This window comes from Ciconia boyciana, chromosome 1, assembly GCF_034638445.1.
Source record: "Ciconia boyciana chromosome 1, ASM3463844v1, whole genome shotgun sequence".
Lineage (NCBI taxonomy): Eukaryota > Metazoa > Chordata > Aves > Ciconiiformes > Ciconiidae > Ciconia > Ciconia boyciana.
Window position 1 is genome coordinate 103,180,142 of NC_132934.1, and position 26,219 is coordinate 103,206,360.

The window sequence follows — 26,219 nt, forward strand, 5'->3', positions numbered from 1 at the left end:
TGCAGCTGCTAAAAAACATACGCTGTGTAGCAGCAAGGTAGGTGATACAGCTGGTTGACAAAGCTCTAACAGGTACAGCTGGCATCAAGACACAGCTCTGTTCGGTGTGCTCAACAGCAGTGACAAAATGGCACTCAGGTACCCAGCTTGTAACTTCCACATACCTCATGTCTGTCAATTTGTCAGGGATTAACTGAGCGGCGTAGCTATGGTGCTCGACACGCATTTGCAACAGGTCTTCCTTCTCCCTCCCAAAAAGGGAGGTTCTCTGCAAAAGCAAAATCCACTGTAAGATGGTCTCACTGTATCCCTGCTACGTGTGTTACCTACTCTGAACGTGGAGGACCAGTAACTTCAGTGCTGTGCTTTTGCGGGGGGGGAGTGGGGGTGTGAAAAATCCCTTGCATTTGTATTTAAAAAATAAGCTCTGAACCAACTCTTCACTCCCCGTTTGGACAGTGACTTTGAATACAAGAAATGAGGAAGTGCAGGGAACTAAATTCAGCAGAACACGGAGTGAAAAAATGGTGGCTAATCTTGAGTGTAGATGGAAGTCTCTGCTTCCCCTTGCTAATGTGCAGCGTAAGGACATCTAGGACATCTTCCTTCCTTACATGGAGAGGAAATCCACACAACTGCTACACCTTGGCTCTGCCTACCCTCCCGTGGAACAACATCCCTGCATCAATGGTCAGACACAAGAAAATTAGTATTCTTTAGACATCAAATCAAATACCACTACATAGGAATAGAGAAAGATTGAGTAATGGCACAGCTAAATGTCAGCAGAACTGCTGTACAGGTAAGAGGGGTGTAACAGCAAACAAAAAGGGGGCGGGGGGGGAGATATAACATCACTGTGTAACCACAATAGCAAAAATGTGACTCAGAAAGGCCTGCTGTTTTGGTTTTTTGAGGGGCAGAGGACAATAACACTACTGTCACCAATGCATGCAGAGCTTAAAACAGGAAGGGGAGAGACATATCCATACCTCTGCTTATTCAGATCCTTCACTTTTACACATAGAAGATCAAAGTGGGTTGATGACAACCCCGAAGCACAACTATTTCTTCAATGGAAAAATGAACTACACTGAGGTGCTTAAAAAAATAAAATGCTCGTTTCAGAAGTCAGAAAACACACCACCTTCTTGGAAGCAAGCTGTGCCAAAAATCTGCTTTGGGTGGGTGGAATACGCTCTGTGGAATCAACTGTTCATATTTCAATCAACAGTAATCAGCTGTAACAGAGAAAAGCATTCAACCAGAACAGACTGACTACTCTTTTCTTGTGGGAAGGAGACCCAAACCCCCTGCCTGGATGTAATTCTCTTTAATAATAGGAGAAAAAACTCCAGCAAAGAAAGGGGACCAGAATTCTGACCTGCTTTGAGGGAAATGGTGATGGGTACAGACCATTATTACGTTAACTTCAGCCCTACCCATAGGTAACAGCTATGCCTTAAGAGTTGATCTCTGGTACAAAATAATAAACAGAGCTGTCACTCTGCTGGCTCCTGCCTTTGTTACTGCCCGGATAGAAGAATGTCTGACACCGCCACCGGACTTCATGGCTCGCTGGTGGGATCTTAGATAGAGCTCTTCTCATGGGCTATTGCTCAAGTCCGTTTCTCCAATGCAAATACTGTACTCACATAAAGTACATACTGTACTAACAAAGAGCTTACGGACACAGTCACCACTGCTAGATGGCTTTATTGAGTGTCTTGAACCACATTTCCCCCAAAGGTAATCCCCTAATTTCCAACCTTCAAATGAAATTAGAGGCCTTTTTATTGTTGTTAAAACTGTCCACAGTGCCAATTCTTCCATCACCACCAGAAACAAGTCATCCTTTCTGTGGCCCCCTCAGCCACACTTCTATTGAGGAACCCAAAACTTGTCTTTTTCAGGGTATTTCCGTATCATTCCCAGCTCCTCCACCCTGCCTCAACATTGATTGCAAAATACCCCAACTACCGTGGGAACCAAGTGTGTTTTTCTGCAAAAAGCCTGAAGAAACCACTGTCAGCAAAACAGCATCAGTCCCAGCCAGGCCAAGTCAAGCTGTGGGACGGGGATGGCAAGAGGAAGAGAACCACTTGCTCTGGTGCTGCCTGTATTGCGCTTTGACAGCAAGTTCTTCAGGTGCTGTGTGAAGAGCAGCTTTCACCAGAGCATAATTAGCTTTTGGAATCAGGGTACCTTTAGCATCCAAACTATTCACAGGCTCCTTTACCTTGAATATTTCTACATCGCTGGAGGTTTGGACATTTTCAGCAGTGAAATGGGTTCTAGACAAGGCTCTGGGGCTGCCCTCACCCCCTGCCAAACCTAGATGATGCTTCCTAGTCTGCAGAGTCTGCATTTCCACCTTCTCAGGTGAAACAGGTTTGGCCCTTCCAAGCTCTTGTGTAGTGATATGCATCCACGAACAATGTTTTTCGCAAAATGCTTTTTCTCAAGTGCACACGATATAACTGCGTTCACAGAAGACTTCCATGACACCTTGACTGAAGACTTTTACAAGCAGAATCAAAATACTTTGTAGCTGCTTACAACAGAGATCTGGGGAAGACTCAGTAGCTCCTAGATTCTCTTGCTCTCTCTGTCTCCGATCCTCCCTGGGCGTTGCTTTCCGTTTGGCCTAAGACTTCAGTCACACTGAGCCTGGACTGCCTAACGAGAGAAGAGAGAGCGCAAAGTAATTTTATGCGTGTATCCTCCTGACAAAGGCATCACTGCAGAATCCCAACCCTTGAAAAGTTTCTTCTAGAACTGGCACTATGTGTGAGTTTTAGTAAGTCACACAACCACTGTGATAGCCTTTTCTCCCCAAAGCCTCCAGCTATCCTTCTTTCCTCTCTTTAACAGGGATGGAAAGAAGGCAGCAATGAAGGAAAAACCAGAGTTCTTGCCTCTCTCAATTTTGGTAAAGAAATACTAATGTGCTTGTCCTGCTTGTCTTCTCGGCCACTGCGAAAGTGAAAAACTGATGCAGAGTTACTGGGCCGGGGCAGGGCATGAATTTTGAACAAAATACTTTGTTACAAAATAAGCAGCAACATCTAAGGCTGGGAAGACTAAATCAGCAGTTCTCAGACTGGTATGTGAAACACACCAAAAAGCAAGAGCAGAAGAACTGAGGTTTAGAAAACCTAGTGTGTCATGGTTTCTTTAAATGTTTGAACCACACAGACCTAGACACACTTCCAGCCAAAGACTTGAACAGGCAGAGCTGTTCCTTACCACTCTGCTAACTTCTGTTCATACAGCTCCCTGCGCTCACGATTTCTCTTCTCCTGCAAGGTCTCACCAGTAAGCTTCTGCATTATCATTAAGAGGCCTCCTGCAGGGATCCTAGAGGAGGAAGCAGAAAAGTCACAAGTCATCCAGGGGACACACAACAGTAATAACTTACCAGCATTGGCAAAAGGAGCATGCGGGGGGGGGAGGGGGGGGCAGCCACCAGAGCTCCACTCAGCAGAACGTAATGTGCCCCAATACTCACATCACACCACAGACTAAGGTACTCCTGTTCTAGTGTCAGCCACCAAACACAGCACTGTAGCCCCTTCGATAACATATTTTGAATTTACTCATTGACAGGCACACATAGGGCAAAGGGGTGGAAGGATCTGAGGTGCCCAAACAACCCCTGTAGATCACCTAACCCATAATTTAGACAGTCACACCCCTGCTTAGCTTCTGTCCAGCTCTGGAGGTACTTGTGTTTTCATTGGTAAAGTTCCCTTGTCTGCTTCCAGGCATACCCACAGCTGACACCATCCTGACGGTGCTAAGTAGCACATATAAAGCTCATCCTCTTGTCCGGGCAGGATCCCCAAATTCACTTGTGAGAATAGTCACAAGTCGGTAATTTGAGAAGAAATCCCAGTTCTGCTTGAAAAGCCAGACTTCTGCTGAGTTAAGAGCTCATTGTCCTGATGGACAGAGCTCAGGAGAGAGAACCATGGGTTCCTCCACGCCCCAGCAAGCTTAAGGAGATACATGACTGCAAGACATACACGAAGAGATGTGCCACCTTACAGCCTTGGGTTGCGCAGCCCAACCACGCAGCTTCTTCCTCAGCATTTCCTAATGGATGCTGCTCCACATTTTGGCTTTGATGGAGCTTATTTTGTAAAAAAATCATTTTTACACAGATTCCTAACCTAGGGGCTGGCAGTTCCCAGGGTGCCCCTTCTTCAAAAGGTGTCATCATGACATCCAACACCCCTTGTGCGCCCTCTGGATTCTGAGCTGCTACAGGAGCAGTTGCTGATGAAGGTGAGAAGGGAGCCCCGAAGCTGTCTCTTACACTCCTGCCTTTACCCACAGACAACACAGTTCCTCAATACAGATGTCCATCAGTTCTGTGTACAACCATTGGGCTCATCAGTGACCACACCAAGGAAAGGGGGACAGGAGACATGTCTATAACCCATACTCATAATTTCCTATTTAACAGTAGTTAGTGTCTCCTCTAAGAAGCAAATAGCAGCAAGTAAGATGCTCTATTGAGAGCACCGAGTTCTTATCACTGAGGAAGCAGCAAAACACAAAGCAAGAAAAAAAGAAGGAAAAAAAAACAGTTTAAAGGTTGGAAGAAAAGTCATCGTCCTGAGGTCCCAAGAGAGATACAGAAAATCCCTCAAGGCAAGAGAGGAAGGGAAGCTTCTGTAGCCCCACCTATGATTCAAGGCTTGGTGTGTGAGGCCACCGTCTAACAAACACCCTTAAAAAGTAGCTGTGTCTCGATCACTCATCAGCAGCAGTCGCAACTCACCCAAATGCTGTTCCGAACACGAAGCCGCCTGCCAGTCCCTGCAGGCCCAAGTGCATTCTGAAAAGGGCTCCTGTGAAGGCTAAAAAAACCACAAACCCACTGAAACCACAAACAGCCCCCCACCAGCCATCACAAACAGATGGAAGGAGCTGCTTTGCTGCATTTCTCCTCTCCGTGAGCTGACATCTATCTACTTTTAACAGAGCAGAAACCAAGCACCGTGGCCAGCGGGAGGGACCCTCACCATACCGTCACCATGGTCTCTGCACTAAAACATTGCACAAAGCTCCTTCTGCTTCAGAAAAACTCCCCAAGAAATGCTAAGAAGTAAAAGTATCTATGAAAGTAAAACCGAGCGCTCTCCAGGCTGGAGCATGATCCCTCCCCCCCTTTTTTTTCTATTCAACAACAGCTAATAATAGTAGCTGCCATGTAAGGCAGAAAAGATCAGTAAAACACATATCCAACTGTAAGGGCAATAAAGCCTGTAAAACTGAACAGGCAGATCACTTACCCAGAGCCCTGTTGCCAAAAGCAGACATGCAAAACTTAGCATGAAAAAGGTAGTTTATAAACAGCATACTGAACTGTTATAAAGAGTGGAAATAAGGAATGCTTTCCCTGCTAAATGGGTACTTATAAGAGCAGGTTATGCACCAAGTGTTGCCTTTACCCTACACAAGCATTTTTCACCCAAAAAACTCCAGCAAGTATTTTGAAGATGAACTGATAACCGCAAAACTCCCCAATGGTTTCAGAATTGCACTGATATCCCTCTGTTACAAATAAAGGCACGCGGCAGTTAAACAACAGAGCAAAGTCACAACGGCAGTCGGTAGAACAGGAAACAAAACCGAGGAGCACAGAAGCTAGAGACCCGCTCAAATCCAAGAGACAGAGATTTCTGCTTATGCTTTTCCGCTTATGACCCTTGCTCATAAAGGGAAAAGTACACAAGGTTATAGCAGTCTTACCTCCTGCCGAAACAAAATTACTGATGGTGGTTTTATTGCGGTACACAGACAGACCAGTGCTCACCATGCTGCAAAGATAAGGCACAGAAGAAGTCAGCAGTTGCACATGGAAAAAGACAGGTAGCAAAACATAGCCCAAAATAAAGCTGGATTTCATTAAGCCAACCCTCAGGTTGCCTCTCACTGCCTTGTTGCCCATCTGTCCAGAGCGCACACGCGCCAGCCACAAGTGCCTTGATTTCTGTGACTTTATTGCAGGCAGCTGCAGAGCCAGAGGCCGGGGAACACCAGGATCCCCTGCCTGGATCTGGGATATTCTTTCTTTTCCTTTTTAATCAAGGATATTTTTTTCCATCATATATTCAAGGATAAAAGGAACTGAGCAATGAAAAGGTCCTGTCAGTCGGTCAGTCTTGACGTAGTGCCTTTACCCCCAGAAGCTGAATCTGTGTGTCAGTAAGATCTTGCCTGATGTAGACAGTCCCCACCCCTAGAGCTAAGTCACACTCATGATGTCAGCAGGGTCACCTACTCTTGCAGCATGAGATTTCCCACCAGGGTAGGTACACCACCTCCTCCAAAAGCATCAGTTAAACCCCAGACCATGCTCTGTTCTCAGTTCAGCAGCCACATCCTCCCCAGCACTTTAGTGAGCCTCCTGCATGACATCTGCAAGTCAACAGTGATCTTCCTCTCCTTCCCAACGCTGTAACGTCACCCTAGCCTTTGTACAAGGTAGAACTAAACAATCTGGTTTTCAACTGCAAAACTCAAAATTCGCACAACCGCAACGAAATCTTCAACTTGCACTTTACAGAAACAATTAATGCTGAGTGGCAAATATCTTCTCTCAAAGCCTTTTACAAAGGGGTGGTGAAAAAGGGGGATGATCTGACTGCGGGGGAGACATCTGGTGGAAGATGACGAGGTTACATGTCAAGCCCAGGAAAACCTAAAGAAATCAAAAGCTCCAGGAGACAAAGCAAACGGTATGCTAACTAAACCTAAGAACAGATACTAAACCAAAAGGAGCCAAAGAAACCAAGAGAGATCAAGGAGGAAATTCAGAAAGGAACAAAAAAATTAGGGAGACAGAAATCTAACATAATGCTAGTCAATACTGCTGGTATCTTAAAAGCAGAAGGGGAATTTAAACAGAACATACCTGCAGATATAGTCAATGCAGGTCTAGGACTACACATAAATCTACCCCTCTGAATGTCAGGGAAGGAGATATTCCTAGTTTAAAAGGGCATTATTCGGAAGAGCGTGCTTAGTTTGTTGCTGTATTGTCAGAAATACACTGACACATCTGGGGGAGAAAATCAGGGAAATAGAACACTACCTCTGCATTGGTTGTGTATGTAGGAAAAATTTGAAGGCCTAAAGAGGTACATACAACTGGTAGGTCTGATGTTCAGCAACTGCTTAATAACAAGACGATCATCTGCAAGCATTTGAGGACAAGAACAAAGAATTGTGAGTAATGCTAGTGTATACAAACTAGCAGTAATGAGACATAGCAAAAAGGAGAAAAATTAGCATGGGATAGAAAGCTCTTCCAGAAACAGCCAACACACTGTAACACTCTCCCAGAGAAAAATGCAAAGAAAGAGATGAAGCAAAAGCAGAAAGAAGCCGTCAAGTACAGGGAAGAGCAGTACGCAAGTCAACAACAGCATGGATTAGATGCAAGGAACAGGGCTTTTCCAGTTTTAGTTTTTGTGTTGGTTCATTAGAAGATTTGAATTCTGGAATAAATATAAAAGGTTAAATCCTCTTCATGTTCACGCCTTATCAATCAGACTCACTGTTAGCACAATGCTTTGAGCCTCAATCAATCACCAGGAGTCTCTCAAGGAGCTGCGAGCGCTGCCGGCACAAAGGGCTCCTTGCCACTCATGCTTCAGCGTAAGCCAGCTCTTCTCCCACTACCACTGGGAAACACTTACTTGAATATTGTCACAAAAGTGGCTACTCTCCAGCTCCAGCGCCAGCCGTAGCGGATGAAACTCCTGAGACCAGCACGATGCGCAGATTGCTAGGGGGAGAAAGCAGACAGGTTAGAGACCACAGCCCTGCTCCTCCTCGCCAGCACCACCAGCCCGCTGTGATCTGGGGTATTCGTGGCAGGTCGTGGGACTGATGTCACTTGGGAATGATACCCTGACCCTTAGGGATCAAGTCGGTCACCTTCAGAGGGAAAGCTGGTCACGCTCGCCCCAGCCACCAACAGGAAAACCAAGAATTAATTCCAGTTTGTAACGTCAACCGGTCTTTCTAATCCCGGTGCTGAAACACATCTGGGGGGCAGGGAGAGCTTTCCGAGGACAGTACAGGAGAGCAGTGGAGAAGAAGAAAGGGGGGACAAACTAGAAACTAGTTCTTCATTATTATGAGGTCATAAGTATTACTAAATAATAACCACTAATAAAGAACAACCATAATAAGTAAATAATAACCACCTACTTTAAATGTTAAGAGACCATCAAGCTCTGCAGTTTAGCACTGGCGCTTAAAAGTTTGGCAATAAGCAGCTTTTAAAAAGATGTGATAAAGAGAAGCTTCATAAAAATTAAAAATATTCCGGTTAATACCATGAAAGGAAATAAATTCTCTCTTCCAGTGCCTGTGGTGTCAGTGCTGAGCCCGGGTGCAGATACACAAGAGAGCGAGCAGAAGGACAGAGTGAAGCCAGGCACCGACACTTTGCAGGCCGCTACATTGGGGCCAAATCTAAATAGTGAATGATGTAAACAAAATTAGGCAGATTTTTAAAGGGTTTTTTTCCTAATAATCCAGGTAACCAACACTTTAATTGAAGAACAAACTCCTGACACAGCTATGAAATGTCGCAAATGTTCTTTGCTGTGAGGTGTAGCGACAAGCTAAAAGAATTTCAAATGGTCTTACACGAACTCGGGCGCGTAAGAGGACACCACCGGTTTGACACTAGGGAGTGAAGTCTCTTGCCAACACACTAGAACTTAAAAGCCAAAAGACTTTCCAAGACATATGGATTACGTAGCCGTTTAACACCCACTCAGAGTCGCCCGTCACGCACCTCACTGAAAGGAGGTCCTTGCTCTCCTACCGACTCTCGTGTCACCACAAACCCCAGGCTCCAACGCCAACTTCCTCCGCGACCGGAGCCTCCACAAGGTGCCTCGCCCCGCATGCCCGCGGAGGCTCTGGGCAGGCTTCCCCGGTAGGCCCGGGGACGCTTCGGCCCCTGGAGCGGCGGGCGATGCCCAGCGCTCCCCCGGCGGGAACCCCGGCCGCTCCCCCCCGTGCAACCCCCCCTGCGCAGCGGCTCTCCCGCCTTCGCGGGTGGGCTGGGCCGGGCCGGGCCGGCGCAGGGGCTCCTACCACCGCATCGGCGCGGTTCTGGAAGAGCTCCCCGTGGCTCCCGTCGATGAAGGCCTTCCGGGCGTGGTAGAAGGCCGGCAGCCCGCCGTACACCCAGCCGACGACCCCCCCGGTGAAGGCCGACTTGAGGATGTTCACCGTTTCCTCCGGGTACCGCTCCCGCTCGCTGCAAGGGAAGGGCAGGGCTCTGGGCTCGGCCGGGAGAGGCACGGGGGGCCCGCAGGCAGCGCTGGGCCCAGCGCCCGCCCGCAGCGCCCCGCCGCCCTCCCCTCCCGGCCCGGCCCGGCCCGGCCCGGCCCTCACTCGCGGCGCCAGAGCTCACTGAGGCGCTCCCAGCCCGTCTGCGGCGGCGGCGCGGGGCGGCCCCACTGCGACTGAGCGCCGACCCCCTCCGCCATGGCCCTGCCCGGCGCCGCGGCAGCGCTGGGCGGGCGCGGCAGCGCCCCCTGCCCCCCGGCGGGGCACGGCGCGGCGCGGCCCCGAGCGGCGGGAGCGCGCCCGGGCGGGGGTGTGCTCCTCTCTGCTAAGGGCAACGCGGGAAAAACAGGAATCGGGCTGAAAAGCCCGCAGCGCGCACAGGCGAGGGACCGGAGGAAGGTTCCCGCCGCGGAAGCAGAGACAGCCCAAGTATTACTGTGAAAGAGGAAAAACAGAAAGAGACGCTTCGCTGCCTCAGTAATAAAAGATCTGGGGGCCATCCACATCTTTTATTGCCATTCTGATTAAGCAATGACACATCCAACAAAACTTGATTTTCGTTTGTTTTATTCCAAAAGCACTTCATTAAAAACGGTTTAAAGATACTCAACATAGCCGCTCCAGTTTCTCAGAGTACTCTGTCTCCATTGACTAAAAACACAAAACCAGAAAACTGCTTCCACTCTTGCACAGTTCTTTTCCTCGGAAAACAGGCCATTTTAATACCCCCATTTGTTTCCTTTGCAAGCTGGGATAACCCAGGCACGGAACTGGCACGCTGCTCCGGCCACCAGCACTTGACGAATAGGTCTGGCAGTTACATCCCCGTGCCAGGGCTTGGCAGCGCTGCGAGGCCTCTGCATAAGCACATAAGTGCGTAGGTGCACTTAGCGTTATTGTTCCTTGTAGTGTTTTCTTCTTCTCTGATCCAAACTGACTGCAGAGGAGTCCAGGAGCTGTTGCTATCATTCTCCTCCATTAATGTGCTGCCTTGAGGCCGCTTTATCATCAAGGGTGCTCACCTGGGAGGCAGCAGCCCTCCTGGGATCCCGCGCTGCTGCCCACGCTCTTCTGAGCATCTGCCTGGGTGCCAGAGAAGATGCTGCCTCCTACCAGGCCTCTCAACTCAGGGGCCACAGAGCATTTCAGAAATTGCACTCTGTCGGAGCTGAGCAGCCTGTAGTGGGCGTAAATACAGTGAGCACAAGCAACCTGTGACTGAACTCAAAGTGAGTAATGTGAGGAGTAGCTGCCACTGTGTGGCTGAAGACATTCCCTCAACCAGACTGAAGGAGATGAGAAAAGGAGTGTAACTGCTGTGGGAAAGAAAAGTGAATACTGAAGTGAGCAGACGTGTTACCAGCCTCAAAAAAAACCCCAGCAAAAAAACAAAAAAGCAACCCTAGAAAGATTACAGAAGGGGATCAGAGCAAAGAACCTGTGAACACCTGGAAAAAAGAAGAGCTGACTAACTTCACATATACTTTCTCTGGGTTCTTAAGGATGTCTGGCCAGTCGACCAGGAAGAGCTTGTTAATAAGGGCTCAGTTCTGCATGGCTGTACAGGCAGCCAGCTCATCTGTCAGAGGATGAACCATCTTTATCTCAGTTGCCAACTGCTTGGCTGTCTGCTACTCAGGCTTAGCACTGCAGCAACATCATCATCACTGGCCGCTCCCCTATGAGGTAGGTAGTTCAACTGTGCAAGGATCATTTGTCCTTTCGATGGCACATCAAAGCCTTACCATCAACCTCTTTAAAAACCTGCCATAAACATCAGAAAATTACGCTCTAAGCCATCTAAAAAGATTACCCCAAATCCCAGTACCTGCTTCTGTCAGAGAACACCTAATATCCCAAGTGCTATCACACAGGTGAGAAAACATTGACCATCTACAAAAAAAGGGGCACATATCTCCCAGCTGAGTGTAGCCGACAGTCTGCATACCTCGCTCACGAGTACACAGGACTTAGTAAAAAGTCCAGTAAAACGAACAGAAAGGCTTCTCGTTGACCGAATGGGATTTAGGATCATTCTGAGACAGGTAGCAACTAAGTCCCAAATGCTAACAACCCTCTTCCAGAGATGAGCATAACCACCCCATTAAATAGCCATAATCCAACATTCTACTTAATGTTCTTACGGCGACAGTATAACCAGTCCCACTGTATGGGAGCAATTTCAAAGTTAGCCTATTGCCGTTCTCTGTAGCTCTAGTGTAAAGGATAAGAAGTCTGAGAGAACAAGAAAGAAGATACACTGATCTTCAGATTTCCACAGAGATCAGTTTGAGCTGAAGAGAAAAAACAGAGAAGTCTCTACAGTTCTGTTTTCAGCCATTCAGAAGTGATCTCGCTGTAGCTCTTCCTCCTTTTCACTTTGTAAGTCAAGGCTTGGGAATATTCAGACAGCAGATGCTCCCAGTAGCAAGAGACATCCTCCATCTGCAAGTGCTCGGTGATGAATTGGCGTCCCCTAGAGACACACAAGGCACAGTCAGAACCAATTTCCAGTTCCTACAAGAGTCTTTGGTTTTGTTTTATATGTATATCAACTTTCACTCTTCTGTGTTTCAAATGAGGAACAACATGCACTGCTCTGTACTGTCTATTTTAATTTCACACTTTTCATTCACGCTCACAGCTCTGACAGTTGCAGTGCTTTTGTTATCCTCAAGATGGTATTTGTTATCTGGGATAATAAATATCAGATTTCACATATCAGATACAGCCTGAGCAGCACTGATGCGTGCTGCTTCAGAAGCCAGTCGCTGCCAGCCTGGATACATAATGCTTGTAACGCAGACAGTTCCCAGGGGTCAACTCACCTCACACCGAGACGAAAGCTCCCAACTTCTGATAGCTTTCAGTGGGGTTCCTGACATGAGTCACATCTGAACCAAAGACCTCAGCAAATAATCTTGTTCTCCCATTCTACCGCTGCTTGTTATGAGTTCTCCAACCCTCCTGCTGTTATTGCAGAATATCAAGTTATACTGCACCCTATTAATACTAGGCTGCCTTTGATAGCTAACCCTTTCAAAAGCTGCATAAGAAAATGCTTTGGAAGAAGACTACCCGATAGCCAGAAAGGACACACAACTTACCTCTCTGAAATTTCTTGTGCTATGGCATCATTTTCCTTTACAAATTGCAACAGCTCCCTAAAATGAAGACCAAAAAAATGCTGTGAAACAACTAGCTCAATGGAGAACACTGTCCCTTCGCTAAACTATTGCGGAGGATGAGATTAAGGATCTACAACTGAGCAAGGGACTGGTGCTCCTCATTTCAGAGCACAGAAGAAACCTGCCATTCTCAGTTGTTCTGTATCAGTTCTGGACAGCATGCTGAAATCTGGGAGCTAACACATTTTTGCCCCAGCGATACGTTCCACTTTCCCTTATCCGTGCTGCAGGGCCCACTTGCAAATGTAAGTGCCTCGTGCCTGCTGATTTCAGTGAGGGTGATAGACCTCCATACCCCAGTGAAACTGTACTCTCTAAGTAATATGAGCAAAGGATTCTTTGGGGACAGTAATAAAGAGAAAAGAACATGACCTCCAAGAGCCTTCGTCTGATGCCTAGGAGTGGAGGCACTTCCTAGTGCAATACAAACCAAACCACCTTCCCAAACACAGCAGCAGTTTTCCTGTGGCATGCAATGCTCCACTAAGCACACTTGGGGTCTCACACCTGACGTTCGAGAGGTCTGATCGGACTGGGATGTAGTGGACCCAAGGCTTCAGCTGGGGGTAGAAGAACTCCAACCACTCTTCTCCAACATGAAAGACGAGTGAACCACACAAGAAAAGGTGTTTCAACCGGAAACTGGCAGCCACTCCCCGGAAATTAAACAGATACCTTTAGAAGAAGAAGCAAAGAGATGGACCTGATTACACCTGGCATTTTGTGAGGAAATGCACTAAGAAAACGGGCTCTGAGTAGTAGTCAGCCTTGCCTCACAGGGAGCAGCTGGGGGGGTCTCCCTCACACTGAGAGCACCAGTCACTAAAACAAAGGGAAGACATTTATCTGAAGCTCCTCACAGGAAAGGTGAGCTGAAGTTAAGGATGTGCTAGGTGAGTTTCTGCTGCCTGTCAAAACTGAGGGAGAAAATCAAGGCGTGCTGCTTTACCTCTGATAATGACACCTGCCCGCAACAAACCAAAAGAAGCCTCACGGACAACTGTCAACAAGGCATGGAAGGTCACAACATGGACGCTGACCCTGTGACTCTACACTTCAGAGACTGTTACCACAAGGAGCTTTTTCCCAGTTCTCTGTTGTCTTGCAGTGAGCTTTTCTGTTCATTGCTCTGCTTTGCCACATCTATCTCAGTTGGTTTTTCGTTTTTCTTTTTTCCTTTGGGATCATGCTTTAATCTGAATCTAATTGTTTCATATTAACTTGGGAATGCAACCCTAGGAGGTTAAACAGGCTAGCACACAACAGATGGACTTTGCAGATAACAAAGAATCCACAATTTTGTTTTCAGTATTTTCTGCCAAGTTAGTAAAGTGGGCTTGACTGGTGGGGGATTTCTCTTAGCAAACTGTATCTCAGAGGGATGTTTGTTTGCTTAGTTGCTTGCTTTTTTAAACCCACATTTCTCCAATTATATGGAAAGCTGTTTTTCCTGTGGGTAAAACCCCTCAGTACATATAACTGATCTTTGAAGTCAAGCATTTTAGGCTGGGGGAAGGGAGTTCTTCCTTTAATGAAGCTATTTTGGGTGAGATGGGGATTATATATTATATATATTTGGGGTGAGATGGGAATTACAGCTAAACTTAGTTCAGCCGTAAGTGACAAGTATTTTGCATTCTTTGTATTACCTAGGAGCTCAAGGCAGGGATTAGGAGCTCGTTATATTAGGAACTGAACAAATACATTTAGAGATGTAACAAGAACAGTGGTCTGGAAGTGAGAAAATGCCTCTGTCCAATTCCAGACATGGCTCCCACCATCCGTGACCTCAGCCAAGTCACTGAGGGCTGCTCTCAGACAGCCTGCTATAGCACCTACGCTGAAGGAAGAAGCGAGAAGTTCATGTTGACCCTACCAGACCCTGGGCTACAACAAAAGTGTGTGAGAATGTCTCAGCCCATACTGTACGAGGGACTTCGGAAGCATCAGGAGTTGGGAAGTCTATGTGTAACAGAAGGCAGAAATCTGGGCAACAGTCTAGTGAAATACAAAATGAGACAAGTCCATCACATTTGCACAAAAACACAGATCCAGCCAAATGACTGAGTTTTATATCAGCAGATTCTAGCTGGTAGGATCGTAACTAGGTAATTTTAAAGCAAAAGAAAAAGCACAACATCAGACATACAAGTGCATACACACTACGAGTTTATATTTTATTTTTTTTTTAACACAGAAACCCACAAGAATATTACACCAAAACTCCCTCCCTAAAGTAGTTAAAAATAAAAACCTTTGTAAATCAAAACCACATTCTCCCAAACAACATACAAAGTATGAATCAATACTATATCTGCTCAATCATATTTCAGGTTCTCTCTTTTACTGTATACATCCAGTGGCAACACTTGCCCCAGTATGCATATGAAGACATGATTCTTTAGTTCGTTATGTCTTTGAAGACAGTAATGCTATCACTGTAGCACTGAAAAAATAATTTTGAACACACAGCTTGGTACAAGAATAGAAAAAAAAATTGATAGAAAGCCTTTTTGATTAAAATAAAATTTTCAATCTATATGTTTATTAGTGATCTAAGACCTTTACTTTCCACAAAGCACTTTATTTCTCCTAACCCGACAGGGGAAAGCTGACACTGAAAGAGGCCATGCTAAGCTCCCAAATTTGCAACTGCCTTAAGTCTGTTCATAAGCTTTCTTGTCTGCATGGAGCTGGTTGCTGGAATTAGACCTTAAAATAAAATGAGACTTTACACCATGCAAGGAAAGAAATAACCCATAGCCCTTGAACAGCTTTACTAATCAAAACTCTTACTTGTATTTGCAGTGATCAACCAGTGGAATTTCCTTTGCAGGAGGCTTTCCTAAGGTGTCCTTAAAATAAAGAGAATTAAAAAAAATCAGTAAGCTTTATATGGTGATTTCATATTTGTTTTCCTTCTCAGTTAGAAACAAAGCTGAAGTCTCAAAACCCTCCATTCCCACTTCTGAGAAAACCTTCTCTGGTGGGCTTTTTACAATCATTATGAAGAATTCCCAGCCCTTCAAACAAGAAAAAAAGTTCAGTAAATTACATACTGCCTGTAAGCAAACGCCAGCACAAACACATTAAATGATAATGTTTAGTTGGCAGCTACAGAATGGAGAACAGCTTGGCACAATGGACTATGTGAAGCCAAGTGTAACTGGATTAGCCAATACTGTCTGGAAAGAGCTGGACTGTAAACTAAGTATGGAACTAAAAAGTTATCAGAAAGTAATCAACAACAAGACCAAGAAATGGAAATGACAGAAAAAGGTTTGAAAAGACTGACAACACCACACAGGCAGCTTGGGGCTACAAGGGGAAGATTTGGCTAATTTTGTTGTAATGGAAGACGAGGGGATTGGCACAGGTTCATTTTCTTAACGTGTGCTGGTTTCCCTGAACAAAAAGTGTAGATGGAAGAAAAATGTTTGGCCTGCCAGGCTCTAGAGACTCCTTCCTTTCATCCATCAGAGAGATGCAGCCATCAAGAGAACTACAAGCCTCCCCACTCTAGAGGATCACCCACAACTCTCCAACAAGACGCATCTCAATCATCAAAGCCGTCTTGCAATGCTACCCTTTCTGGTCTTCACACTCAGGAGACAGACAACACCCACGCACCTTCTCAGATTTCCAAGCCTGGTTTTTAGTGTACTCAGCATCAACAAGTTCTGGGTTTTCTCGGGACAGCAGAATGAGGGGATCTCTCTCAGGGCTCGTTCTGCGAAAGAAATGCTATCAGTAATTGCCAATCCACACGACCCAACACACCTAACAAACTACAGGACTCAAGACCCTGCCCCTTTATGAGGCTGACCTCCCTGTGTGCCCCGAAAACATTAAGTGCCTACCATACAGTGTATTTCTGTCTGAGGGTATACTAGCAGAAAAGAATGCGTTATGTGTACTGAGATTATTTGAGGCCACGTTTCTTTATTTCACTTACTGAATATTTAATAGTATTATTTAAGCAATTCCCAGGACAAATCAGCACAAATGTTGTTTCCTTCAGGCCTTATCCTGATGGGTGCCAAATATTTTAACTCCCTTCCAAGTCAGAGAGAGAGCTAAGAGATACTAAGCATTTTCAGCACTTGATCCCTCTGACACTAATTTAAAACACCACTGATAAACAAGGTTATGACATCCCTGAGACTCAGTCCTCATCATCTCCTGAGCCTACCTAGTAAGATATCAAATCCATCCCTATTGGGGATGGAGGAGGAACAACAAGGAGTAGGGGTTAACACTCTTTTCAAACTGTCACTGGAGAGAGGGCAAAAATAATCTACTCTCTTATCCCCCACCACTCAGGTAATTTAATGCAAGAATACTTGTTGATTCACTGCTGAGCACTTGCACAGCGAATAAAGTATTCACACTGGCAAGAAGCATGCACATCAATATCAAATCTTTAAATTTGTATCATGCACCTGCAGTTCCCTTCACAGAACAAAACAAGCTGGTTCCTAGTGTGACAGTTTTACCCATTAAGAAGTAACGTAGCAAATCCATCAAAACTTCTGTTTCCAGTATTAGACTTTTATAATAAACTAGTTGCAAATGGCAATTCTTATGGAGAATCACTAATGGTGAAATGCTGCTGTACAAAATGTCTTGCTTTCCTTACTTTTAAAAAATACACTCTGGGTTACATTTGTTTAGGTCTTGGAGATACAGCAATTTCTGCATACAGACAGCTGTCATGGCATATTTTGGTAGAATCTTCTGCTATAGGAAAATATGCTCACCTGGATCCTCGGAAATATCCTTTAGAGATTTTTTTCATCCATGGCCATTTTTCTGCAGATCTGAAAATATTGTTTATACATGGCAATAAATGATTTAATATAACCATGAAACAGTGCTCTCATCAGTTTTCACAGCATGATCTCTTTTTATTATTCTTCATTTTTGATGGAAATCACTTTCTTCATTACAGCAGAAAAAACTCTCAGCCAGGTCCAAGGAAACAGGTTTTCCTGTGAATATTGTGTTTAAGGCAACATGACATAGGCTACTTTTCAGCCAAAACAGTGAATTACACACAACCCCCTCACCAAATCTTTAAGGGTATTAAAATTTACCTAAAATTTGCATCCACTTTTTGCATTATTGCTTTATTTTTCTGTACTTCATTGAATATGGATAGTGCAAAATTACTAGTTTCTAACCACTGCCATTTCCCATTAAAAAAAAAAATCCAACTAACAACAACAAACAAAAAAACCTGCCTAGCGTTTTGCACTTAAAACACAGGGGTTCATTGTTTTCCCAGATAACTTTCATTTTAAATCTAAATGAGTCCTTCAAAATAGCTGAGCACATCTTTTATTTCTGTCAGTGCAGTCACCTGCCTCCCTCTGAGGAACTCTTTGTTGCACTTTTTTGTTTCACCTAGCTTGACATGTAGGTCCTGATCCCCAAACTGATCTGCACAGGTCAAGCTCTGCATCTGCTTGTAACCCAGTGACACAAGGGGGGTTCACTGGGAAAGAAAGGGTAAGTAAATGCCTTGGACCTTCATTATATTATATCACATTAGGCTTCAGCTATGATTAGTCCCATAGATCTTCAGATTTTGAAGAGGGAAACATTCAGCCTTGCATTCTGATGTCAAGTGATTGACACCAAAGTGTTTTTTTTCTTGTTACGTTTCTACATTCACTCACTGTTGCACACTTTGTCACTTTCTACGGGAAACAGCCCCTTATGCTGCTAATAGTCAAAGATCCTGCCAAAGGAAAGACTCCCAGTCAGAAATGTCTTCTGTCTTACTCTCAAGCCCAGTAATGACTCTTGATTCTTGGGAATGATTCTAGGTTTCTCTATTGCACAACAATACTCAAGTAAAAGCAGATCTAAAGGAGGCTTTCCTTTACCCTTCCAGTAGCTTATACAAACATCCTGGATCATCCCTGCAGTAAAAAACAAACCACAGCTCTTAGAGAAGTCGTTGGAAACAAAGGAAAATATTTCCATGTGTCAGGGGAGATTTCTGCAGGCAAAAGATAACTGCTGCTTTATTGACAAACCCTAACCCAGCAAAAATGATAGTAATCTGGCCCTGATAGCATGAAGAATGTGTATACTTTGTCCTCTGCATTCCTTACTAAAGTGGTGGAAACAGACAAGCTAATTATAACTTTTAGTTACATCATCCAAGGTTTCCATGGAGAATTCTTATACAGCAGTGAGGCTGTATGTAGTTAATGAGAGGCAGCAGGACAGATCACAGGCCAAGAGACCTACAGCCTTAGATTTCAACGTTGCCCTAATGCTGCCCAGTGCTACATGGCTTTTACTGTAAGTTTGTCTTCCATTAAACCTCCCCCTCCACATAACCATTTCCAAAACATACCTTCTGAGGTCCTCTCTCATAAGGTCCCAGCGCCCTAAACCTGTTGGGTAAATTGGCCAAACAGCCGGTCCTCCTTCCCAAAATGTCCAGGCAGGATACATGATATCATTGTATTCAGGTGTCTTAAGAAAAAGAAGAGTAATGTAAGAATAAGGGTAATATCTACATCAGTTTACTGACTGGGCCTGCCAGTAATAAACGTCCCTTCTGGGAGTTCTGTTGGCTTTCTCCATTACTGATCCATAAGCAGCCACAAGAGTTTTGCAGTCACCACGGTGTTGCTGGGGTTCATGTGAAGACAACCCAATATTGAAATGTTTCAATGATTTTAAAAAGTCTACGTCTTGCTGCAGGACAACATGGGACTTTCATGTTAGAAAATAACAAAAGAGATCCATGATATAGCTGATTAGTAAACAGCGGAAGACCTGAGCTCCACTCACCTTTCTAAAGACTTGTAGCTATATGTAGCTACAAATGCTGGCATTATTATCTCCTTGGAGATAGAGGCACTTATAGACACTTTGACATTTAGGTTTCCAACACTTCAGTTCATTCCAGCCTTCCTAGAGATCACTTAACAATTCACTGTAACAAATACCGAGGTCATGTAAGAATTTCAGTTCCTCACTCCTATTTGGATGCTTAAACTCCCATATAATCAGAGGGAAGACCAGCACTTAAGTAAGGGTAAACCCTTTCATGAAACCAGACTATGGGCCACTTCCTTGCACTAGTAATAAACTTCCTATCCAATTATCCATCTATCTGTCACCTGGAGATACTGGAGAGAGTCCAAGGCCACCAAGGTAGCTAGGAGGTTGGTGCACATGACATATAAACAGGGGCTGAGGACTGGGTTTGTTCATGCACAGGAATAGGAGGCTTGGGGGAATCTAAATGCTGTCTCCTATTGCCTAATGAGAGAGTTCAGAGAAGATGGAGGTAGACTCTTTTCAGAAGTGCAGAGACAACAGGACATTGTCAGAACAGAAGACAGACAGAAGTGCAGAATGAGAGGCAACAGGACGGGCTTTGATTACAAGAAGGGAAATTCCAATTAGATATTGGGAAACGTGTTTTCATTCTGAGGGAGGTCAAACACTGGCTGTGGCCACCCTGTCTTCAGGGATGCTCAGGACTGGGCAGGACACAGCCTGGAGCACCCTGACCTAGTTGGTCCTGCTCCGAGTGAGGTGCTGGACTACGTGACCTCAAGGTCCCTTCCAACTTAAATGAGTGTGTGCTTCTGTGATCTGCTCCTTCTCAGTCTTGCTATAAACAAGCATTGATAACAAACCATGATAGCTCCACCACCACCTTGCAGGTCGGCCTTGCAAGATGCCAAACTGGACAATCCTGCAATCCCTTATGCTTTCAGCCTTAGAAAGGACCCTGGACCAGCATCCTGGAGTCTTCCTCATTCTGGTAGGGAATAACACTGGCTGGTTAAATGTGAACTGTGCTTGGCTCACTGGCTTTCAGTTAAGGATAGAGCTGAGGTTACAGTTCAGATATTGGACAACAGTGACTGGAGAACTCAGTTTCTTGCAGGGTCCTGCAAGGCACCCAGGGGCAGGATGATGAATACGGCTGCAAAGATTAAACTCCTGCAACCTGCTCTGCATCAGTTTGGGTTCTGCTGGCTAGAGTTAAGGCTGTGTGATGGCCAAGGGGCAAGACAGCTAGCTTTACTATAACATCTGGCAGTGAACATGGTTTTTGAATGACAGCGCTTGCAATGCTGTACTGAAATTCTAGAGAGAGTTTTAGGCGATAGACTAATAGACTAGGCAATAGTTATCGATTGTATCAGGGTTCAGACTGCATGAGCTGAAGACCTGGGTAAGATGCTACAAGTTAGCCAAAACAGAATAGCACCTGAACTAGCAAGAGCAAATGGTTTATTGCTTCTTTTTGCATTTTACTGTCTGCTGGGCTTCAGCCAAGGACAGGATCACAATCAGGGTTAGGTAGTGAGGGTGCAGGATTTGGGCACATTGGGCGTACGCTAAGGTAAAGCAAGATTAGCTGAAGCTTGAGGTGTAACGGTATTTTGTTGGAAAGGATGAGACACTATGCTACAGTCAGGTTTAACAATGGGAGAGGCAGGAAAACACATGGGAGGGCTCCCCAGTCTGGGAAGAGAGACACGGAGAACTAATGTCTCTGTGTGTGCACCTCTGCCTGCATGTGCATGGTTTGGAGATGGAAAAGGGAATCCAGGGGAAAAGGGTTCACAAGAGACAGGAATATTACAGAAAAGAAGATAAGAAACACTTATCTGTGGTACCAAAAGAGAGGACTCAAATGTTCATATTAAATGAGATTAACTGTATGACAGCTGACTGATGATCAAAAATCCTTAACAATGCTGATAAACTACAGCTAGAATTTTAACAGAGGCATTGTAGCAAATGACAGCGATGCTGGCACATATTGCATCCAGCTGTACATCATTCCACTGTGGCAGAGGTACATTTTTTGACCTGGAAGAGGAGCTAATGAGGGGAAAAAAACTGTTCTATTGAATAAATCTGTAAGTCTGTCTGCCAGAAAACTGGAAGCAAAAGGAAACATAAGGTGCAAAAAAGAGCAAGCAATTTTGACACACAGAAAACCTGTGGGGAACCATCCTCAAAAATACGTTCCCAAGAGAAAGGAGGACATGCATGTCTCAGAAATGCTCAGCTTTTAAAGGTATGCGCACCTTACTGAAGGAGAAGACTGGGATAATGGGTTTCATCCACTTGGGGACCTGGGGGTAGTCTCGCACATTGATCACCATTTCCATGTCAGGGAGGCGGTTGATGATCCCCAGAAGGAAGTGCTCAACTCCACTGCATCTGTGGAGAAACGACACATGGCAAAGAGCTATAAGGAGAAGGCAGAATCCTGCAGTCTCTTGCAGGCCTTTCCCTCTGCACAGGAGCAGAAGAGACGGTGAGTCTGAGCCATACCACGATGCAGGCTGAGAACTGCCTATAGCAGCCTTTAAGCCCCAATGCAGGACAGACACCGACGAAGCAACCCATCCTGTTAAATCTGGCCTGATCTGCAGCTTTGAGATCCCACAACCAACCAACCCTTTGTATCCTGAAGTGCAACAATGACACTTACCTCTTGCTACATTTAAGCCTCTTACCTAATTTTCTAGGCTCCTGCTCCGATAAGGAATTCAGACCTCTGAAATATCATTGTGCCCAGTGACTTTCAACTTGGCAGATTTGGAAGTACTCCTGTGCCCCAGCTAGGGAGATGAGATCTCCTGCACAGCTCTTACCTTGCAGGGAACAAGCAGTCCTGCTCACGGTACAATTTGTTCTTAATGATTTGGTAGTGTGTCCCGAGCTTCCGGCTCACCACATCTGATATTATCTCCTTGGAAATGCCACCTTGAAAAGGAGCCAGGTCCTGCTTCCAGACACTGAAACAAAACAATCAGCCATTATTATGTACAACAGGGAGGATACTGTGCATTAAATTACTGCAGTATACAGAACAGACTTCTAGCTAAAACAAGCTCCGTGTAGCTTCCAGGAGCTCTGCTACATGTGGCATAATGGAGAATTTAAGTCACTTGGAAGAGCTGTTACTCAGAGACTCAAAGATCCAAGCTTCACTCTTTGACCATCTATGTGCTGTTTGCCCGAACAGAAAGCCCAGCACAGGACTCTGAGGCTAAATCAACATGGACAACTCTAGTTACTCTCCCAGAAAGGACCTTACATACCCTGGCAGGTTATAAGTAAAAGCCTTCAGCTCACTTAACCTTTGAGTTGCGAAGCTTGTGCTCTGGCCTTCCATGAATGATGAGCCACACCAAGACCAAACTCCTCAGACAATATCATGCTGTTTAGACATAAAAAAGAAGGTAAGAGTGTAGTCACAAGGAGCAGCATCACCAAATAATGCTGCGTGCAGTGAAAGCCAGCCCAGGAGGAGAGGCCTATGTAGCATGTGTTCTGTGACATCTTGCACATCACCAGTGAGCTCCAGGAATGCAGTATGAAAGCATAAACCTAAGGTATACAGGCAAATGCAAAAGAAGGATGCAAAAGAAGGATCATAATAAATCTAGTCTAAAGGTCCTCAGGTATAACTGCTTGGAGCGGTTAATGAACACTGTCAGATTGTAACAGCCATGGAGACGTCCTCCCCACTTTTTGGTAGACACTGCATCAATGCCTTGGTTTAGTACAACAGTACAACACTGTAGGGGTGATCCTACTCTGAAGGTGGCCAAACACTGGCACAAGTTGCCGAGAGAGGCGGTGGAGTCTCTGTCCTTTGAGATGTTCAAAACCTGACTGGACACAGTCCTGGCAACCCCACTTGCGCAGAGGTGTTGGACTTAATGATCTCAAGAGGTCCCCTCCAACCTCCAGGATTCTGCTATTTTGTAATCAGGTAGAAAACAGTAAAACTACATAAAGAATTGCCATTGTGCAGATGGACTGACCACAGGATAAGCAGTCTGGCAGGGATGCAAATGTAATGAGCTTGAGAACAGGAAGAAAGTTGCAGTTTTATGGCACATCCATGTCATTGTAACCTAAGTGACAACTGAAAGGTAGCAACAAAAAAGTTCGGACCGTCCAGTCTTGGCCACTGAGTCACAGAAGGCTAGACACAAGTAGAATCTGTTATACAGGGAAAATTTAGTGAAAATTAGGTTTCAAGCCCCACAGCAACCATAACATCATGTTACTATTGCCTATCATGTTCTGAAGCAGGTTTGGAGGTTGTAACCACTTGGGAAGCTGTTCTTCCCAAAGGTGGGCAGGAGATGGTGGAGTGTATGTTTAAAGATTAGGAGATGTCTTTAGGCTGTATCTGAACTGGAACTGAGGAAAAAGCCTGGAAGGCTAAACTAGAAGAGATTTTCCCTTATCAATATTTCCAGAGCAATGAAGATCAAAAACTCCAAACAGAGTGTACAAACAGTTGCCCAACACGACTCGTCTGATATTAAAAGCCGATATAGCACTCTTCTCACCCCCAAAATGAGTGAGCACACCTGGTATTTTTTAAATAGGAGGCTTAAAGTTGGGCATCTGTGTTTCTGCATTTGGAATCCAAATCTTAAGGACAAAAGAATATTTTGACTCTTCCCTGTATTCCCTCTTCCCCTTTAAATAAAAACACTGTTTAAAGATACCAGAAAAACCCAGTCCTACAGTCGCTACCCACATAACAGTGATGACCTATGCACCTGTAATATTCTCCATGCTGCAGTCATGCTCTACTAGTGGGAACAGAAGGGAAGTTTGGTTTGGCTATGTGTACACTTGTACCGCCTACAGTGATCTTGCATCCACATACAAGTCTCCAGCTCTCTGCACTGTATCACTGTAGGAAGATTAGGCAGAGTCCTGGCATTTTGCATAATGCTCCATAGTTATAAAAAAATAAACAGGACTCATGTCTTCCTGAATGAGCTCCTCTTGGATCATATTCGGTCACGTGAAAATCAGGTAGTTAAATATCCACTGCCACTTCAATTCTCACAAGCAGTGAGCTAAACTCCCTAGAAAGAGCACTCCTCCAATTCTCCCCTCCCCTCTTCCACTGGAAGCCTTGTCCAAGCACAGGGAGTGAGCAAAGTACAACACACTGTCACACTAAATGAATCTGTGTTCTGTAACAATCTCTCTTAATCTAGCTATTTTAAAATATTTTGTGCATACTTGATTTCTTCCACTTTTAAAAGCCCATGAGAAAGGCTTGTTAGCAACATTACACTGAGAGAGAAGGCAGAAGCGGATTGTTAACACAGAAATATCACCAACTGTGTATAGGTTTATTGTGTGATCATATATGAGATGCTAACATAGTGTTTGTTGTTCAATCACAGAGGACAACAAGGAGAGCGATCAGTTTGCAGGTGGACACACCTTCTATTGGAACTACGGAGCGCAACCAGTTTCACACAGTGCCATGAATAACCTCTCTGTTGCAAGCACCATGACCTATGATGGCTGCAGATGTGATGCTTTAGAGCCCAAATATTCTACAGCTAATTCCCAGCCATCAGTGCTGGCAAAAGTATTCCCTCTCATGGCCAGAGGCCTGTGCAGTCACAAGGAAACCAGTCTCTCACCTTTGGTGGCAGCTGCAATTCTCCTTTACACACGGCTTATAGACTTCCACTGCTTTCTTGATTTGGTCAGTTATTGTTTTCCATTTGGCATCTAAAATACACAGGATGGAAAAGTCAAAGGAATTAATCTATTAAACTACCAGAGCAACTAGTGGGAGCTGAACACGATTTCTGGTCCAGCTAGGCATAGCAATGCACCACGCTCCAGTCCTGCTCCAGTCCATGCAGCCCAACCAGAGCGTGCCTAAAGCAAGCGGGGGAAAGAAGAGCCGTCACGGGCAAGGAGCGGGGCCACCCAGCTGAGGGGGACCGGGGAAGGGGCAGTGGGTGGGGCACCCCGGGACGGCCCCCGGGCTGCAAGGGAAGCCGGGAGGAGCCGGAGGCTCCTCCCGGCTTCCCTTGCAGCCCGGGGGCCGTCCCGGGGTGCCGGGGGAGCTGCCCGGCCGGGCGGAGGAGGAGGAGGGGACACTCCCTCGGCGCCCTCACAGGATGCGCGGGCTCCCACCCGGGCCACGGACCCTCCGCACCGGCCGCAAAGCCGCGTCCCGTTCCCCCTCCCCTGGCAACACCCGCACGCCCGGGCGACGTGAGGGACCCCGAGCGCCGCTCACCTGCCGGGCCACCCGCCGCGGCCGGCTCCAGTCGCCACACGGCGGCCACCGCCAGCGCGCAGAGGGCCACCGCCGCCCGCCCCATGCCGCCGCCGCCAGCACCGCCCTGCGCATGCGCGATGCGCTGCCGGCGGGCGCGGGTAGAGGGGGTGATGCCCCAACCAAAGATGGCGGCCGTCGTGGCCAGCCCCGCACAAAGATGGCGGCGGTAGCGCTTGATGGGAGCTGTAGTTCCCGCGGCGGCTCAGCGGCGGCACTGTCCCTCCCCACTCAAGGGCTGCGTGTGGGGGGACCCCCGCGGGGGCCACGTCGTGACCGCAGACGGCTTTTGTACCTGACGGAAATAAAGGCACTGGCGTGAGGGGGCCTAAAGTAGATGGGGACTGTGCTGCAAAAATATCCACTGCCCAGAGCAGATCTGAGTGTGCATCTGTGATAGTCGCTCCAAATAATCTCCTAGCTCCGCTCGTGTGCGCCTCAGGAGTCCCACGAGCCTTATGCAGGTCTTGCATACCTGGTGGCCCTCGCTTCCTTTGGAGTTTTGGGGGAGGGACGGATGACTTCCCTGGACATCTGAATTCATCAAGCATTTTGTCCAACCTGTACGAGGCTCCTTC

General features: G+C 46.0%; 2 protein-coding genes across 3 annotated transcripts; both read right to left on the reverse strand.

Moving 5' to 3' along the window:
• Nucleotides 1-1,699: 1,699 nt before the first annotated feature.
• TIMMDC1 (translocase of inner mitochondrial membrane domain containing 1) lies at nt 1,700-9,594 on the reverse strand. Its single transcript, XM_072885756.1, has 7 exons — nt 9,436-9,594; nt 9,133-9,298; nt 7,716-7,804; nt 5,764-5,831; nt 4,790-4,868; nt 3,250-3,360; nt 1,700-2,679 (listed from the first exon to the last, which is right to left on the reverse strand). The coding sequence occupies exons 1-7, from the start codon at nt 9,528-9,530 to the stop codon at nt 2,580-2,582; spliced, it is 708 nt and encodes a 235-aa protein (XP_072741857.1). The 5' UTR covers nt 9,531-9,594; the 3' UTR covers nt 1,700-2,579.
• Nucleotides 9,595-9,862: 268 nt separating this feature from the next.
• POGLUT1 (protein O-glucosyltransferase 1) lies at nt 9,863-25,725 on the reverse strand. 2 transcript variants are annotated; one of them, XM_072885710.1, is made up of 11 exons: nt 25,603-25,725; nt 24,992-25,082; nt 22,172-22,315; nt 21,599-21,734; nt 18,889-19,010; nt 17,279-17,338; nt 16,149-16,248; nt 15,315-15,373; nt 13,026-13,193; nt 12,438-12,494; nt 9,863-11,806 (listed from the first exon to the last, which is right to left on the reverse strand). In XM_072885710.1, the coding sequence occupies exons 1-11, from the start codon at nt 25,685-25,687 to the stop codon at nt 11,650-11,652; spliced, it is 1,179 nt and encodes a 392-aa protein (XP_072741811.1). In that variant the 5' UTR covers nt 25,688-25,725; the 3' UTR covers nt 9,863-11,649. The 2 variants fall into 2 exon arrangements, with proteins under 2 accessions (XP_072741811.1, XP_072741821.1); XM_072885720.1 differs by lacking the exons at nt 24,992-25,082; nt 25,603-25,725 and adding an exon at nt 22,661-22,820.
• Between the last annotated feature and the right edge of the window lie 494 nt (nt 25,726-26,219).

Coding starts and splice junctions, on each gene's coding strand:
- TIMMDC1 (XM_072885756.1), bottom strand. CDS start 9,530: ATGGCGGAGGGGGTCGGCGCTCAGTCGCAGTGGGGCCGCCCCGCGCCG. Junction 4,869..5,763: donor TAATTTTGTTTCGGCAGGAG/GTAAGACTGCTA, acceptor TGGTTTTTTTAG/CCTTCACAGGAGCCCTTTTC. Junction 3,361..4,789: donor GTGTTCGGAACAGCATTTGG/GTGAGTTGCGAC, acceptor TTCCTCCTCTAG/GATCCCTGCAGGAGGCCTCT.
- POGLUT1 (XM_072885710.1), bottom strand. CDS start 25,687: ATGGGGCGGGCGGCGGTGGCCCTCTGCGCGCTGGCGGTGGCCGCCGTG. Junction 25,083..25,602: donor CGCGGCGGGTGGCCCGGCAG/GTGAGCGGCGCT, acceptor TGTGTATTTTAG/ATGCCAAATGGAAAACAATA. Junction 22,316..24,991: donor AATTGCAGCTGCCACCAAAG/GTGAGAGACTGG, acceptor GTTTTGTTTCAG/TGTCTGGAAGCAGGACCTGG.